General features: G+C 40.3%; 1 protein-coding gene across 1 annotated transcript in view; it reads left to right on the forward strand.

Annotated features, from left to right (window-relative positions):
• Positions 1 to 17281: 17281 nt before the first annotated feature.
• The window catches only part of LOC122983717 (cGMP-dependent 3',5'-cyclic phosphodiesterase), a 169056-nt gene continuing 168454 nt past the window's right edge, over positions 17282 to 17883 (forward strand). The window contains exon 1 of the mRNA XM_044353745.1: positions 17282 to 17668. Coding sequence (XP_044209680.1) covers positions 17610 to 17668 — 59 coding nt within the window. The 5' untranslated portion in view covers positions 17282 to 17609. The remainder of the gene's footprint in view (positions 17669 to 17883) is intronic.

Below are 17883 nucleotides of genomic sequence, written 5' to 3' on the forward strand. Positions count from 1 at the left end.
AGAAGATACCACTCTCATGTTTGTACTATAAATATGAAGCTACAGCTAAGAGACAGTTAGCTTCTTGGACTTCTGCCATCTTGGACAGCTAGGGACAGCATCACCACTTGGACAAACCACATGTTGTTGCCTCCTGGAGGAACTTAGAGCGAGGAACCACAGGGAAATTTTTATGGAGGGCAACACCCCTTTGATTGAATGTGTTTATTGATTGGTCAGCTGATCTGATGGGACAGTAAACAGTCGTGCTGCTGGTGTAATACAGCAGATCAGGAAAACTACCTGAGGAACAGGAATGAAATCATATTATATATCATATTTATCCATAAAATAAAAATTACATGTCTGTAGAATTTGAATCATGAATTAATCATAAAAAACATAAGCCAAAAGGTTTCTTTTTTCTTCTTCTTTTCCATGTCAAGTCTAAGCTCCTTCAGGAAAATATGACACTGCACAGTGTCTCCTTTAATATCTTCCTGAGCCTGAAAAGGACATTAGATTTTCACAAACTAAATAAGCAATGTTTTTAATTAAACATATTCTGAAGGCCGTAGCTGTTTTTATTGCATCTTTACATCCGTTCTGTTCTTTCAGTAATTAACAGAATTAAATTGTCTATTTATTCTATCTATATAACTATCATATTCTGTGACAGCCAGACGCTAATCAAATGATAAAAAATTGGAGCAGTTATCAGGTGTTTTCCTTTTAAACTGTTATTCAATAATTTCTACATATTGGTGTCTGATTTCTTCATATTTGGCAGTCAAGATGATGTGGGGGAGACTGGGGACAATTGTAACAATTGGTTTTGATGTCATTACTCAAAAACCTCTTGAACTATTTGAATATAGGAAACTTGTATTTGTGTTCTACTTATTAACAGTCATCAAATGTTTTTACAAGCAATGTTAGAGTCACAATATTGATTGAAACACTAGAAGTCAAATGTTACATCTTCTCCCACATGTAGGAGTGATTGTAACAACACACATAATACCTTCATAAAGATAGATAGATAGATATAATTGATTCCATTTCACTAAAACTGATTAATTAATTATGTAATTATGTAATTATACAAATATAGAAACAATTTATTATTAATAAGCAACAGAAACTGTGTCACACAAAAAAGGGTTTCCCCCTCATCAACATTAAAAAGTCAGTGTAGCTGACAAGAAACTGAAGTAAGTCACAAACCATTCGAACAAAAACATCTCAACTTGATCATCTATAGAATTGCCAAAGCTCCCGACCTGCTGAGATTATCTCTAGAGAAGAAAGCAGAAAAAACTATAACCAACAGTTATTAAAAAAACAACAACTGGAAAACTGACAGCTGACATAATGGGAACACAATCGCATGGGGAGTTGAAACAAATGGAGGAAATCTTATTCTCTCATCTTATTCTTATCATTCTGTGAAGTGAGTTTGGCAGGGCACATCTCAGTCACTTTCACAGTTTGGCATAAATACTATTTGCTCCCATCTGTGCTTAGTTACTAAGCCAACACCATTTTGACGGTGTCAGGGTCAATTGCAACACAGCATTACAATCGCCCCCAACCGTACCACCCATGACATGAGTGACCCTGTTGGTCAAAGCTAACATTTGACATGTTAGACAACAGAATGGTCATCAAAACTAGACAGATTGAAATTAATAGACATTAAAGGCTAAGACAGTATGAGGAAAATACTGATGAAAAATCTCAAAATAATGTGTATTGGCAGAAAAACTTATGAGTATGAGACATCAGTTTGTCCTTTGGCAGGCAGAAACCATGAGCATCATGAGTTTCACGGTTCTGTCTCATTTCTGACTGATGCAATTTGATGATGTTACAATCGCCCCCGGTCTCCGTTGTGTCATACGTAGTTGTATCCTCAAAATGACACTGGAGTGAGTGAGAACATCCTGTTTGGTGAATTAAATTTCGCTGTCCTCACATCTTTCTCATGCATCCTCGCTGGGAAGAGCTAAGATGTGAGAAAGAGTGTGAGGGAAGCGAGGAGACACGTTAGCCAAATGGAAAGCACCCCCAGAGTTGCTGCTTATGGTCAGCACAGTCTTTTCTGCTTGAAGGTCCCTATTTGGGCAGGTATCATAATCAAGTAACATTAAACTTATCGAAATATTGCGACAATAATCCGACTCGTGTGAATCCTGGAGCCAAGGAGAGCAGCAGATGAGCCAACTGTCAATCACTGCTGTCAATCAACGCCAACACAGGTGACATCAAAGCTACTGTAAGTCTTCAAATCTTATTAATACAGCAATAATTTCCAAAATGACCACCAGCACACTTATTTAAGGGCCTGGATTTAGAGATTGAGACCATTGAGACTGCTTTTTGAATGGGAATCAGTTGGAGGCAGGAATTTTTTGGAGCTAGCATGTAGTGGCCGTCAGTGGCGTTGCACTTTAAGGTACTTCCACTTTGGCTTCAGTCTCAACGCCGTGGTAGTTGCCGCTTGGTCGAACTGTAAAAAAAAACAGCACCTGTAAACCTTACTTTCATGTTATATCTCAATTTTTAAATCTGTGCAAAAACCAAAGTGTAAAAACAACAATTTGACATTCTTAGCTGGTGCTGGTAGGTGTTTTTTGATTATATTCTTTTTATTTTGAATCATGCCAACTATTTCCAAAACTTGAGCTGAACTAAGCGAACCAACTGCCAGCTCCAGCAACATATTTACAGCACAGACATGAGAGTGGTATCCATCTCCTCATCTAACTCTCAGCAAGACAGCAAATAACCAAATTTCCAAAAAACTATTCTTTTAATTTATTCTACTCTTGTTCTCAATAACAAGCAGATAAACAACAATATGAATGAATTTCTGTATTTTTCCACCATATGCTTTTCTCATATCTGCTTTTATCTTCCCATCTACCTGTCTGTTCAGATCTCCTACTTCTCTCCCCCCTCCGTCTTTCTTTGACTTTATCTTTCAGTCTGCCCATTTCTCACCAGCAGCAGACACAGAGAAATTGGAGAACATTTCGTGTCTGACACCCAGCTTATCTCGTAGATACAATCACCATGGAGGGACTCAGGAGGAGGTGGTGGTGGTGGTGGCGGGGAAGGAGGAGGAAGAGAAGAAATTACAGAAAGGGAAAAGAGGGAGAGAGAGAGAGAGAGAGAGAGAAAGAGAATCACAATGGGTAGAGAGATAAAATGGATGAGAGATGATACAGGGGGAGAGAGGATGATTGAAAAGAAGACATGAAAGTACAGAGAAAGGGTTGAAACGGTGAAACAAAGGCCCAGTGGAAAAGAGGTGATGAATGCGGAGAAAGGAGAAGATAGTGAAAGAAAAATAACATTTTTAAGAAGAGCCTGGAAAGAAGGTCGAAGAGAGCTGGAGCATACTCCAGGATTTTGTCATTTCATAATCACCGTTGATATTTTTCAAAAAATATGCTAAACAACCCAACAATCAGGGAACCCCTTGAGCTGAAAATGACCAATGAGCACAAGGAGGAGAGGATGAGGAAGGGAGTGGTGAAAAGGATGGTGGGAAAAAAGAGGAGGATGAGGAAGGGAGGGCCTGGGAGACAACTGCTAATGGTAGATTAGTCACTCTAAAGATGCTGTGGGCTAGTGCACCACTAGTCACTGCTTGTGTGTGTGTGTGTGTGTGCGTATTTATGAGCGAGAGTGAAGCGGGAGAGTGTACCGACAGACTGAGGAATTTGCCCCTTAATCACTGTACAGTTTAATTAAACCTGATTGACATGATGAAACCACACTAACACACACACACACATACACACAGCGCTGCAGGGCTGATGATGTCACGGTTTTCTACTGTAAATGCAGCTGTAGCAGCAGTGGCGTCATCTGTATGCCAGTAAACACATTTCTCTCCTGACTCAGTGGCACAAATACAACTTATCTCTTTAAACATTTTGACAGTCTATCATTTTTTCTCATTTATCTCCTCTTGTTTTCTCTCTTTTTCTGCTCCCTCGGGCACACTGACAACACATTACAGTGTTGAATTTGCGTATTTTGCTGATGTCTTAATCCCCTCTTTGGCCTTCCCTACTCTAGCGCTGCAACTGTCACTACAAACTCATGTTGTGTGCACAAACTGTGTTCAAACTCGCTGAACTTTGTTTTAAAGTCAAATCAGAGTTTTCCAAGATACTAACCATGTTGAACTGAGTTTTTGGAGAAATGTGCATAAGAGGATGCTCAAAACAGCTAACATCAGCAAAACAGCTCCATCTGATGAAGTGGGACGGCCTTATAAAACTCTGATCTTGTAAACCAGATTTTAAACCTCACAAAACGACATAAACCACTTATGGGCTTGTGTGTTTTTGGGACAGTTCATGTGTGAAGTCACATTTTCTTTTTATGTAAGAAACAATTTCAATTTTATGTGAATTTATCACATGTGAAATGACATTTTACAAGTTGTCATTAGTCACATTTGAAATTTTTACATGTGAAAATATGAATTTGACATGCTTTTTGTAGGGAAGGAGTTAATGTGTGTAATAAAGCTACAGTCTTAGATAATCATACATGACTGCAAGTATATCTTGTGATGCTAATGAACATGGATAGTATGGACAGTGTTAGTCTGGAGGTGCACACAGGAATTTGTCAGCAGCTGTATGTCACAGATATAAAACAAATTCCTGCACATTCCTACATTTTTAAAGAAACGTCTCACACAGAGTGAAAAACCAAGCCATAGCTTTATCTGCGGTTCTAGTTCTCTATCTGTATGTTCATGCACACCTGTGTGTATTGTATTATTATAACCAGCGATACCATTGTAACAGTTGCTGAGCTACAGTGCTGAAAAATAAGACATTAAGAGGCACAGACAAGAGGGGCCTTCATGCATCATATGTCCACAGTTAGGATCACCCCTCTGAGCACAAAGCAGCATGGGTGCTGTTCAGGGCACAGGGAGAGAAAATAGAGAGACTGTGCAGATGATGTACCCACAGGGCCTTCTCCTGTGTGTGTGTGTGTGTGTGTGTGTGTGTGTGTGTGTCTAGTCCTAGGTTATGCTCTCTGAGTTATGTAAGCTGTTTGGGAAAAGGACTCAACTCTGCACACAGTAAAAGGGGAGGCGAATGGTATCAAAAATACAATTTACAGGGGCTGAAAATAACACAGATTGTATTCTAAGTCACGCACACACACACAGACACACACACAAGCTACAATAATTCCACAGTCTACTCCTATTATGATTCCCCAAACTTCACCGCCAGTTTTTTAATGTGCACAGAACTTTTGATGTTGTAGCATAATCCTCTTTTCTCTCCTCATTTCTCTCTCTTCTGCAAAACCAACACACTCATCCGTCTCTCCTCCAGCTTCATTATTCGTTTCACTGTGCGTGTGCCGGGTGAGCGCGTGCACATACACTAAAGTGCTGTACGTGGCTGCGTGACGCACCAGGCTGCTGCTAAGCTGTAGTAACATAATCGCTATTTCCAACAAATGCCACCATCTGTGTGAGAGTCTGATGCCTGAGTGTCTGTGTGGTGTGCTTATGCATGTCGCTTTGCACTTAAGGGATAATCCCTACTTTTATTATTTGATACAGATGATACTGTTGGATTGAGGGGAATGTAAAATACGGAAGAGACTAAATTGCTGTAACAGTTTGGTCTTCTAGTATTTATGTAAATGTAAACAAAGCAATATTTAGGGATAGATTTAGGCCTCGGTAACAGAAATTGGTTCTTAGAGCATGGAGGATACTTGCCTGAGTTGTGTGTGAGGTATTAAGTTAGACTCGCTCATATTCAGGAGCTGTCCACTGTGATTAGCAATATGAGTGAAGTTGGTTCCTGCACAGTGTAAGAACTAGTTTGATATTTTTGGGAAATGCACTTATTTGGATTTCCTACTTTCTGAGAATTAGATGAGAAGATTAGTCTCATGTCTGCCTCTTAATCCAAAGTTACAAAATCCAACAGCTTTAAAGTGCACTAATTAATCCTTTATATCTAATTTGTTTAATTTGTACACACACAGTAATGTGAAAAGACAGTTTGTGGTTTAAGGGGGAGTTGATGTTTATCCTATTAGTTCAATTTTGCTTTTTGCTTTGTACTGTTATTGTGCTGTTATATGTTTTAATTGTGACCTGCCTAAGGGACTGCAGATGAAAATGAGCTATAAGCTAACTCTGGTACAGTACATCAAATGGTAGCATTTATGTTTAACACTGTATATGGTACCAATAAATACATACATATATATATATATATATATATATATATATATATATATATATATATATATATATGTGTGTATATATATGTATATATGTATATGTGTGTGTGTGTATATATATATATATATATATATATATATATATATATATGTGTGTGTATATATATGTATATATGTATATGTGTGTGTGTGTATATATATATATATATATATATATATATATATACACACACACACACATACACTCATATATATATATATACATATATAAATGCTTCTATGCAGCATCTCAACTGGTTGCCTGGCAACTTTAACACAATAATGAGACTTACATACTTTATAAGGATTTATAAAAATGCTCTGCTTTCAATAATGATTTGTGCCTGATATGTTTTTTCCACAAAAAAAGTTCAATTACCTTCTTTAAATTCTTAAAATGACATCTGCTTTCTCCCTCATTGAAAAATCCAGAATCTATAAATATGCAAAATAAACATTTAAAAAGTTTAACTGCTGCACACAAAATGTCTCCTACTTCACTGAAAAGTCAATTCTCAGTGTTTGTGCAGTGGAGGCTTTAGGTTTCCACATTGCACTTGTGTAGGTTTCATAATGGACCAGTTGTGATGTCACAAATCATACTCATAGGTAGATGCCTTAAACTCAGATTTTTGGTGAGCACAGAGAAAGCAGATGGATGTGAAAACTGTCTTCTAGTGTGAAGCCAAACATCACAGTCAAGTCACAAAAAACAAAACACATTTTTCAGTGGAGGGGGACTTTAAGGCAGAGACAGAAAGAGTGATATCTAACTATTGCCAAATTGTCAAACTATTCCTTTGAAGTTTCCTCTTAGGGAGTTTAAGGTTTGCCTTAATGTGACTGTATGTTGCAGACAGGAAAACACAGGCTGTGTTTTGATCACATGCATCAAATACTGTACCAGTTTTGAATACACAGAACACCTTCCAGTATGACTTTCTGTTTCTGAAATGCTGCTAACAAATTATGTTGTAAAACCAAGATCGCTCTTGACTTTTCATTGTACTGGAGCGGATTGAGTCTAAGCTCAATAAATGACCTTCTTTTATCAGACTGCAGTCACACAGAGTGTTCTGGACATGCAGGTGAAACAGGGACTGGACTGTCAATGGATGAATTGCATCAGGTTTTTGGGAAGCTGTTTGACAGGCCCGGCAGGCCCAAACGTAGTGAAGGTTTGCAGTGAATACCAAGAGTGCTTTCATCTCCCAGCAAACTTAATGACATTGGAGTCGGACCCTGTTCAAAACCTTTGTCATGGAAGCAGCTGCTCTCACTCTGTGGCCAGAAGGTGGTCGGTGCTTGTCATGGTGGCAACCAAAGAGCCAAAGGAACTGTTGACCGAAGAGACCTTCCAAGCTCAATTGGCATGGACTCAGAAGTGAAAAACTGGCAGAACAGAGAGGCTGCAGCTGTGGTTGCTGCAGAACAGAAAACCTCATGTAATTGGTGGATGTTGATTAAGGTGCTCTGCTGGGACTGACAGGGTTAAACACATATCTAAATGTGCCATCAAAGCGATGACCAGTACAGTGAGGAATATAATTAGTTCTGTTACTTGTTTACATAATTTTGGTAATGTAATCATATTAATTTGCCTTTGTGACATTCATCTTGTAGCATTAACAGAAAATTAATGAATGAGCATAGAAACAAGGTTGTGAAACACATCAAAAGCATTAAATAGGGCTTACTGGTTAAGACACTTGACATCAGTGGTTCAAATCCGGACCCTCGTTGCATGTCAGTCCCCATCACTCTCTCTCCTCAATTCTTGTCATCTCTCCACTGTCCCTATAATAAGAATTAAACCTGCAAAGCCCTCATAACATGGCTGTACATGTAGGCAACTTGTGTGTGTGTGTGTGTGAATGGGGGGAAGCGTTACCAGGCACTCTTTTTGAAATGTATTAATGGAAAGATAAGCACAACTGTCTCATATGATTTCCTTTAATTCATGCTGCATAGTCAGCCAGCAGCCATCTGGCTCACCCTGAAACACGCACATACACACATCTTACTTTCTGACACATATAAACACACACACACACACATGCACACAACAAACTCAATGGGAATGACAGTCCGAGGGCATGCAGTCAGAGAGGATATTATGACAGGCCAGAGTGACCATAACTCCCAGCTGATGGAGCAGTTACACTCATTCCCCCTCTAACACACTAACACACGAATGACAAATTGCTTTTGTGTAGGCCTGGAGAGTAAAGTCATTTTTCAAGTCCCTTTTTCCGTCTGTCTTCTAGGCATTTGTAAAACCATCTGAGGCTCTTGAATGTCTGTCGGAGGCTAAACCTGCTCAGTCCGTCGAGGGGAATGTAGAGCCACAATTAAATCAACTTTAAAGCGAGACTGTGTGTTCCCAGTGATGGCTGGGCTTTTGTGTTTCAACCCCTGAAGGGTTCAAACGATTCCTCTGATAATATGTTGAAGCCCAGCGCAATATGTGGTGCAGCGCCTCTGGCTGAGCCCAAAAAATGAGCTGCTCATGTGACAGAGGCGACGAGTATAAAAGGATGAACCCTTGTGCTGTGAAAATGAACATTAACACCCACGACAAGGAATTGTGGCAGCGACGGGTTCGGCGCATGACCAACTGTGGTCAGCTGGCTTTGGGCTGACATAAAACTCAAACACTGTAGGTTTTGTTGGAGAGTGTTGGCAATTTTTTCCACAACATCGCCTCAGAAAAGTTTCCATTTCAAATGAAGTACTGTATGACATTACATCTTTTTATGATGCCTAAGATTCCCTGCTCCAACACAAACCAGTCAGTCAACAGTTTACATTTTAGGGACTCTTTAGTTCAGAGTGACTAATGGTCCTGACCAGGTAAGTGCTTCAGTGTATGACTCATGGATGAAGCTGTGACCTTACTGCTGCATCTGACTCTAATCCTCCCATTCAATGTTATTATATGACAATGACTTGAAAAACTGTACAGCATATAAAGCACAGGCTTACATCAACAATGTGACAATGAAAAAACATGGAAATACAAAAAGCCACCATTCAGCAGTAATAATCTGTAGTCCCTATGACCTGCTTTGTGCTTTAATTTAGCACAGTTTACAAGCTCTGAGGCTTGATTTGCAATGAAACTTTTTAAGCCCTTTCTGATACCCTGATAAGTTATGCATCAAAAGCAGCTTGGCTTTTGAAATTATTAAAATATGCACACAGAAAGCAGTTCACAGGAGTTGTATAATGTCGCGCCGGGCATTACTTTCCTCAGTGTTTATTTCCCCCTGTATCTTCTGATATAATGTAATTAACTCGATGTTCTCCAGCATAGTTAGAGGGAGCAGAGTAATGTTAATGCTGTTAAAGATCGTACTGAAATACGAAGGAATATGCACTTGCAGTACATACCATGAACACGCCTACAATACAGCCAGAATGTGACTGACAAAAATAAACATGCATGTATTTTCAAAAGTCATCATATACCTTAAAACTGGAAGTTACTTGTCTGTTCATTATGGAAGCTGCTGAAATTAACTTGAAGCTAAAATGTAATTTAGAACCAGTGTACCCCAACTATCTGGACTATTTTACACAAGCACATTCAAGGTGACTGACAGTGTTTTTAGCCCTGAGCTAGCTGGCCCTGAAGTGGAGCAAGGTAATCCAAATGTGGTGGATGAGCACTTTGAGAGGGGGCTTAATTAGTTTTGGGAAAACTCAGCCCTGGGCAGAGGATAACACTGGGCTACAATTCTCTGTGATAAACCCACGAAAGATCAACTGAAGATGGCAGAGCCTACAGGGTTTCCAGTTAATTCCGTGTTTGGATAGCAGTAAGAAGACGCATTTGTGTGGTGCGAACGGCAGAATGGAGGAATGGAGGAAGGAAGAAGAGGGAGGAAGGAAGTAAAGGAGGAAGGAGCAGGGATGGTGGGTTACAGGAAGGTATTAAAGCAAGCGCAGCAGGGATGAAGGGAGGAGGTATGGAGGGGAATACAGACAGAGAAAGGAGGGGATTAAGATAAGGAGGGATAGATAGGAATGAGAAATGTCTGAAACGGAACAGAAAGCAATGTGCGCTCAACACAAGCTGATTTTCTTTGCTTGCAGTTTATTTTATTTCCAACAAGTCCTAAAGTTCAAATTGTTTATCAGTGCAATCCAAATCAACCCCTTGCAATGGTTGTAAAAATGATTTATACAACAGTTTTTTCATATTCCACACTATGCTTAAAGTATGGTTAAGTTTAGGAAACTAAAACTACTTGGTTAAAACTGCAGTAGCTGATTTTTTGGCCACTTGGGGGCAGCGCAAACAAGCTGTAATCACACAGCTCATATTATTTTCACTATTAAAGTTGTTACATGTTAGCAAACAGTTGCTTATTTACACATCCAGCAAATACAGATCAGCATTAGCATTAATTTGGGGTCATGTTTCCAGTTTAAGTCCAATATTCACTCTCCTTTTAGCTCTGATTTGGTCTCCACCAACTCCTGCAAAACATATCTGGCTCTTTAGCGGCTAAATGCTACACTATGTTCTAGGGATGTGCAGAGAGCCCAGTATTTGTATTTGTATTTGTATTCAAATAAAAGTGGAAAGAGGCTTAAAAATCCTGTTTTTGTTTTTATTACACTTTTAATTTTAGAAAATCAAAGTGTTACAATAAGTGTTCATGAATAAACTATCTTATGAAGGAGGTCCCCACACTGGGTTTTGAACTGGAGTCTCCCAGATCATAGACAACTGTGCTGACTACTGAGCTAAAACTTTACATATCACCTCATTGCAAACAGACCTCTACCTATTTATACACCCAGAACACAGAGACAGCACAGCATGTAATGTATAGGGAGAAACTTCAAAGGCGATTCTTGCTTTGCACTTTTCATTTATTGCCTATTTTTTATAACCTATCTTTGTGGAAAGGAGAAAGGAACAACAGGTTATGGAGAATCCTTTGTAAGCATTTCGCGTGTGTCAGTAGCTCAGCTTTATCTCTGGTGAACACCCCCAACTCTGGGAATGATGTCCAAATAAGGAAATGTGTGTCATGTAGCAGGTGGATGTGACTCCCCCTCGTTGAGACCTTCTGATAGATGTAACAGCGGAGCAGAGGAGAGAGACTGAGATAGCGATGTAATCGACCTGCACACTGGTATTTGACATTTTTTTGACAGTTTTTTTTTTCTTCCTGAAAACAAATAATTTTAAAATATTTGTATGAAACAAATATTCATAAAAAAAAACCTCACTATTTGTGCTTTGCTGAATAACATATTTGTATTCAGGTACACCCCTACTATGTTTACCAGCTAGTAGTTTTCCCATTTGGTGCTGGGGATGTAATGTGCAGTGGGCTTATCAGAGCTTCTTCCTGAAAAACAGCTGCCTGCTGTGGTTGGAAAACAAAGCAATGAGAGCAGTGAAAGTCAACCAAAACAGTAAAGCTGTGGGCCAGAAAATGAAAACAATTAGTGGAAAGACGCTATAAAGGTCTGTAGAGCGGAAGGGAATTGTAGAGTGTGGCGATAACTCTCTGTGGATTCATCACTACAAGCGACACCTTTCACATACAAGTAGTCATGTGATCCATAGAAAATACACGATTAAAAGAAGCTGACATTGTAGGAAAAGGGATGCAAACCGTTGCCTGTGGTGTCAAAGACACCTTGTAAGCCCTTCTATACATCCCAACCTACCAAATTCATAGTTGAAAGCTTCAAAAATAAGCAAATGAATGTACCCTATCCCTAACCCCTAACCCCCTAACCCTAACCCTCAGTAGCCAATACAGAGAGATTACAGCCATTATTTGCATGACCACAAGAAATATAAACAGTTTAATTCAATCATTTGAACAAACAACCAACGCTGTTGTTTTCCTGCTGAGGACAGTCTTCTGAACTTCTCCTTGTGTCCTTACAATTGGTTTCTTTCCCTCCACAAAGTAGACCAAAGGGAATGCTGCTGCTTGTTATTTGCTGCTTGTTACCAACCTGACATCGAAGTGAAAGATGAAGTGAAAAGAGAAGGTGCAGGCTTGTGCTGTTTGGACAAGGTAATGTAGCTTGCTGGTAAGGATTGTTTTTTTTTTCTGCCAGAATCAAGCAATAACACTGTCACAGAGATCGAGAGGGAGATGTCTGTATGTATTTGTTGATAGAGGGAAGTGGACTGAGTCAAGCAAGCACGCGATACAAAAAATAAATACACACAGAAAACACATTTGCAGCTTTGCCAACCTTTCCTAGTTGAGTCCAGAGTGTGTGATTTGAACCAGTTCCAACTGAGGGAGTGGATAAATCTTTCAACGTGAAGGACAGGTAAGGACGTGAAATAAACCAGCAGCTTTCAAGACTCTTTAATTACCCCTCCTCTTTTTGTCGTTATACTCCAATATGTTATTTACGAGCATATTGCCACTCCATATGTCTGCTGCTGGCACTATGGCTCCTAGTGTTTCTGTGTATTGCAGCCTGTTGGAAGGTAGCACTACCATTGACATTATGGCTCAACAGAGAGCTATTTACCAATCAAGCCACAGGCAGGGAAAGGATCATAAATAATTAAGCGTCCGTTCAATCGGCACCTTCAAATTCAAGGAAGTATTAACGATTGGTAGATCTGGCTGCCTATAAATGTCAGTAAACACTCCAGGTTGAGGACTGAAGCTCTAATCAAGTTCTGATGTAATCAACTCAAGGAGCTGATGGTGAGAGCAACACTCTGGGGAACTTAATCATCATCATGCATGACAGTTTTTTCTCGCTATACGGCTTTGTTGAATCACAGCAAGAGGGATTTTAGTTTCACGGTCACTAAACTTTTGCATTGATGTCAGTGAAGTTGTCTGGTCTTGCTGTTGTCTTGACCTTATCTGATTCACAGACCTTGATTAGACCTTGCTGTGGGACACTCAACACAAGTGTTGAGCCTGGTAGTGATATTGATCCCTCTGAGCCATAAAATGAAGCACATCTCACTCTGCGTCTGGCCTTTTATTGTTGAATTAAAACAATATATTTCAGTACTTTTCACTTTCAACACATTTGATTTGGACTCTGGGAGGATTGCAGTGTCTCTGATTTTAGTCTTATGTAACAAACAAATCAGTTTTTAATGAGGAGACTGTTCAGGGTCACATTAATGGGTAGCTGGCTGCTTCACTCATTTCTCATCAATTTATTTACAGCAGCAGCTCTGCTTTGTGTGTTTGAGTACAAACTGGAACAACAGGAATTTCCCCACTCATAAAAACAAGCCTCACTGCACTTTATTGCAGAGCACCGGTCAGACACTGCTGTCACATTACAGCTGCTACCTCACACTATCCCTCTGTAGTGTCACAGGATATGTGCAAAAGGTCTACCAAATTTCTCCAGGATTTTACAGTTTCTGTGATCACTGAAACCAACTGAGATCCTTTGAAGAAATAACAGTGAAAACTACAATATTACACCAGCAGTGTGGCTTGAACCATCACTTTGGTCCTATAGAATAGATTGCTGTGAAATTTTGTACAAACATTCATGTTCCCCAGAGGATGAAGTTTACTGACTTTGGTGAGGCCCTGTCGTCTCCTCTAGTGACACCTGCAGGTCAAAGTTTGCACCTATCCAGTAAAATATGGATTAGCAGTAAAGGTTGTGCTAATCAGTGATCTCCTGGCGCTTCCTCACCACCATGAGGTTGATATTTGTGGTTTTAAGTGAAATGTCTAAACAACTATTGGATGGGTTGCCTTGAAATTTGGTGCAGACATTCATGTCCCCCTCAGTATAAAGTGTAATAACTATGGTGATCCCTTAAATTTTCTAATAAGCACTATCATCAGGTAAAATTTTAATTAGTCCAATACTTTTTCTTGATGACCAAATATGTGCAAAACTAATCACATTCCCATCAGCTGCAGCTGTACGTTGAGTTTAGTGTTAAGTAGCGAATGCTAACGAGCTAAACTAAGATGGCGAACATGGTAAACATTATAATTGATAAACATCAGCAATGTTAACATCATTGTTAGCATGTTAGCATTTAGCTCAAAACACCCTTGTGTCTAAATACAGTCTCACAGAGCTGCTAGCATGGCTGTAAGACTCTTTAATCTTGTTAGATGAACAGGAAAACTTGAGACAAAATGTTTAACTCAATTTTTATCATGTCTATTTAACATGATGTTGAAAGGATTTTCAAAGCTTTCTCTTGCTCTGCACAATAAATTTGGGGTTGTTTCTCATTCAGCTGCTGTCATTACCTTATTGATGCTACAGGACTGCATTTCTTCTATAAAACACTGGTAAATACTTTCCCCAGCTGGTGATGAGTGTCAATTGCAGACATCTATTTGACCCGAATCCCAATGGACGATCTGTTAGAGCTCACACTGACAGATCTGAATCTGGGCCTCAGGCACAAGCGTCCTGCCGGACAAACACACACACAAATACATGTTTAGACACAGCTGAGTACCATAGATCTGTATGCCAACACACCAGATGTGACATGTGTGCACACACTCACACACACACACACGCATACACACAGACATGGGCAAATTTGTCATGGCTATAATAAGGTTCACGGTCTCTTTTTTTCTCCTGCAGTTCTCCCCTCCTGACTTTTCTTTCATCCTCACTTCTGCATTATTCTTACTTTCTCACCTCTCGTGTCTGCTGTCACACTCTCTTGTTCCCTTTCTCTCCTTCCATGTTTCTCAGTTTCTCTTTGTCTCCCTCTGTCTTGTCTTCTCTTGTAATTGACAGCTCCTGCTGGGTGACCCAAGACGCCTCCATTAAAATTGCACAGCTTCTCAGACACATGGCATTAGTCCTCTCTGTACTTCCTAAATCAGTGTTTCATAAAATAAGGGCCACGTGCCTCAGGCTGGTGGTTTCCTACGTGACAACAGACCAAGAAAAACCAAAGGGCTTTTTAAAATAACTGTGATGTTTGAGTACAATCTACATCAACAACTCTGTATCTGGACACATAAAGAACTGTGGGGTTGGACAGAGATGCAGGAACACATTTACACAGGCGCAACAGATCTGATTTTTGGGCTCCTTCTGGTCTTCCTCTATTACAGCAAGATAGTCTGGTTTAAATCACATTTGATCTGTTTAGACAGTGATATGGAGATTATCCACATGCCACAAATTATAAATACACACTTTCTGTTGAAGTCTAAATGTAGTCCGAGCAGGACTGTAACTACCATCGAAGACATCGAAGTCATGTCCTCATTTTTTGATTTCCATTTCTATTTGTTACACAAAGACACAATTCATCAAGGAGTGGAATAAATCTTTAGTATTGAAGGCATATCACGTGTATTCTTAAAAAATGCATTCTTGGTTTAATGTCCAAATCACTAGAAATAAAGCATAGCTCGGCTTAAATACTGTTCCAGTGGTTTTTCATGTTGTAATCCAAACTAACATTAACATTTGCATTCCTATCAGTGCACTTAAAAATCGACTTGCAGAGTCTTGAAACTTGGGATAGGAGATTCATCAGAGTGAACAGGAGATCTCTGAACTTTCTGCAATAGTTGGTCAGTTGTTGCAGACATTTTGACATGCCATAGCAGAAAAATCACAGGTGTAGTAAATGACATTAATAGCTGCATTGAGGTGTGCCAGCTCAATGGTCCTGCAGTTGTGCATGTTGGCTCACTGACAAGTTTTACTGAGACACTTAATGAACTGGAGCCAACGTTCAGGTCACTAGTTACACTTGTGTTTATCTTGCTAAATGTTTGACTTGAAATGTGCCCTTTTTATAATCAAGGGCGGGCTAATCAGGCTGCAGTTTTGTACACTTATACAATTTTAATCAAGTTAAAATACTTTTCTGGACCATTTTAAAGCCATTTTTTAAAACTGATCTCACCCAAAATTAAGCCAGAAGAATAATAAAAAATGGTAACAGTATAGTGCACACTGCCAAGGAGATATATTACTGTGCCACGAAAAGTTGAAAGAAACATTTGAGGGTGAAATCAGCATTCAAATGTGGCAACATACAACCAAAACCTAAAAAACAGAACTATGTAACAGGATATTGATCACCAGTCTTCTTATACATTGACTAATTACATAAAGGCACTGCACAGTCACACAGGTGTTTGCATTTATGCCTGATTAGCTCAAGTTGAAGTTGGGTGGAGGTGTTGCAGGAATTTCCTGGGGTCCATGAACTAATAATACTGAGATGCTGCCGCTGATGATGATGATGATGAACAGATGCAACAGAACTAACAGGAGAGTGACAGAGATGTCAATCAATCACAAGTTGTACATGTTCATACAGTCTTGAGTTTGAGGTCTAATCAGGCACATAATTGAAAACACCTGTATAGGTGGACTGTAGCTGTACAGGGGGTTTAGTATTTTAAGTCTATATATGAATCTCATGTCATCTTTGCATATAACAACACACATCTCGCGCAGGATCCTCCTGTGTTTCACTATGCATTGCTCTGAATTCCTGCTGCTTCCTTATATGTACACTGGAGAAGCCATATAAGGTAGTGAGGATCTGTGTTGGACCTTGAGACCTGCGTGATAGACACACCAGAGTGAAGTGCAACATGTGGTTTATAATGAAACGCCGCCAGAGTGAACTGATAGGATCTCTGTTTTTGACGGGAGAGGAGGAAACTAGTTCAAGTCCTGTCCTGTCACAGGTACACAGCAGAGTACATGTGAAGCAGGATTCAGAGGAAAGGCGGGAGCTGTGTGGAAATGCGCAGCTGAGGTGTGAAGATACACCGTGAAAGTTGAATTTTCACCACAACACAACTTTCATTTCCACGGATGAATTAGACGCGCGCTCAATGAAGAGCAAGCATAACCTGAGGAAGACTGTTTTTTTTTCAGCGCACGAGGAGTGACGTGCCAGGATCAGCTGCTGTTTGACTGGCGCGTCTTTGTTTGTTGATGCGTCCATGTGGGGAAAGCTATAGTTGAATCTCTCCCTCTCTCTCTCTCTCTCTCTCTCTCTCTCTCTCTCTCTCTGCTCAGTCGTTATATCCTCGCTCACCACAGCTCAAGTATCAGTTACCGGGTCTCGACCAATCCCCGCGCGCTGTCAGAGCTCGAGAGGAGACAGCAGCGGAGAGCAGACCGGAGAGAGGCGGACACAGGCAGAGGGGAGAGACAGCGAGAGGAGCACACACCCATCCATCCATCCATCCATCCATCGTCTATCCTCCGTCACCCCCTCCCAGCCCGACAGACAGACACGCAGGCGGCTGCCTCCCCCCTCTCTTCCTCCCCTCACCCGCCAGGTTCCCCCTGACTGCAGCTGTTTGGGTTAACCGGGGAGGCGCGAGGCAGGATGCGCCATGGGACAAGCGTGCGGACACGCGCTCCTCTGCCGTAGCCAGCCACCGTCCTCAGAGATGTAAGTGCAGTATGAGTATGTAATGAGTGTGTGTGTTGGGTTTGTTGTGTGTTTGTGTCCTGAAGCTTCTCGCGACTTCACACAGCGCACAAACTGAATGTCTGGAGAGGCACATGGCGCCTAGCGTTGAGCCAAATACAGACTGGTGCTGGTGTAGTAGTGTGAGTGTGACCTGCTGGGTGTCATAATATTCCCCCTGACAGCAGCAGTGAAGA

The sequence above is a fragment of the Thunnus albacares genome, chromosome 6 (genome assembly GCF_914725855.1).
Source record: "Thunnus albacares chromosome 6, fThuAlb1.1, whole genome shotgun sequence".
Classification (NCBI taxonomy): domain Eukaryota; kingdom Metazoa; phylum Chordata; class Actinopteri; order Scombriformes; family Scombridae; genus Thunnus; species Thunnus albacares.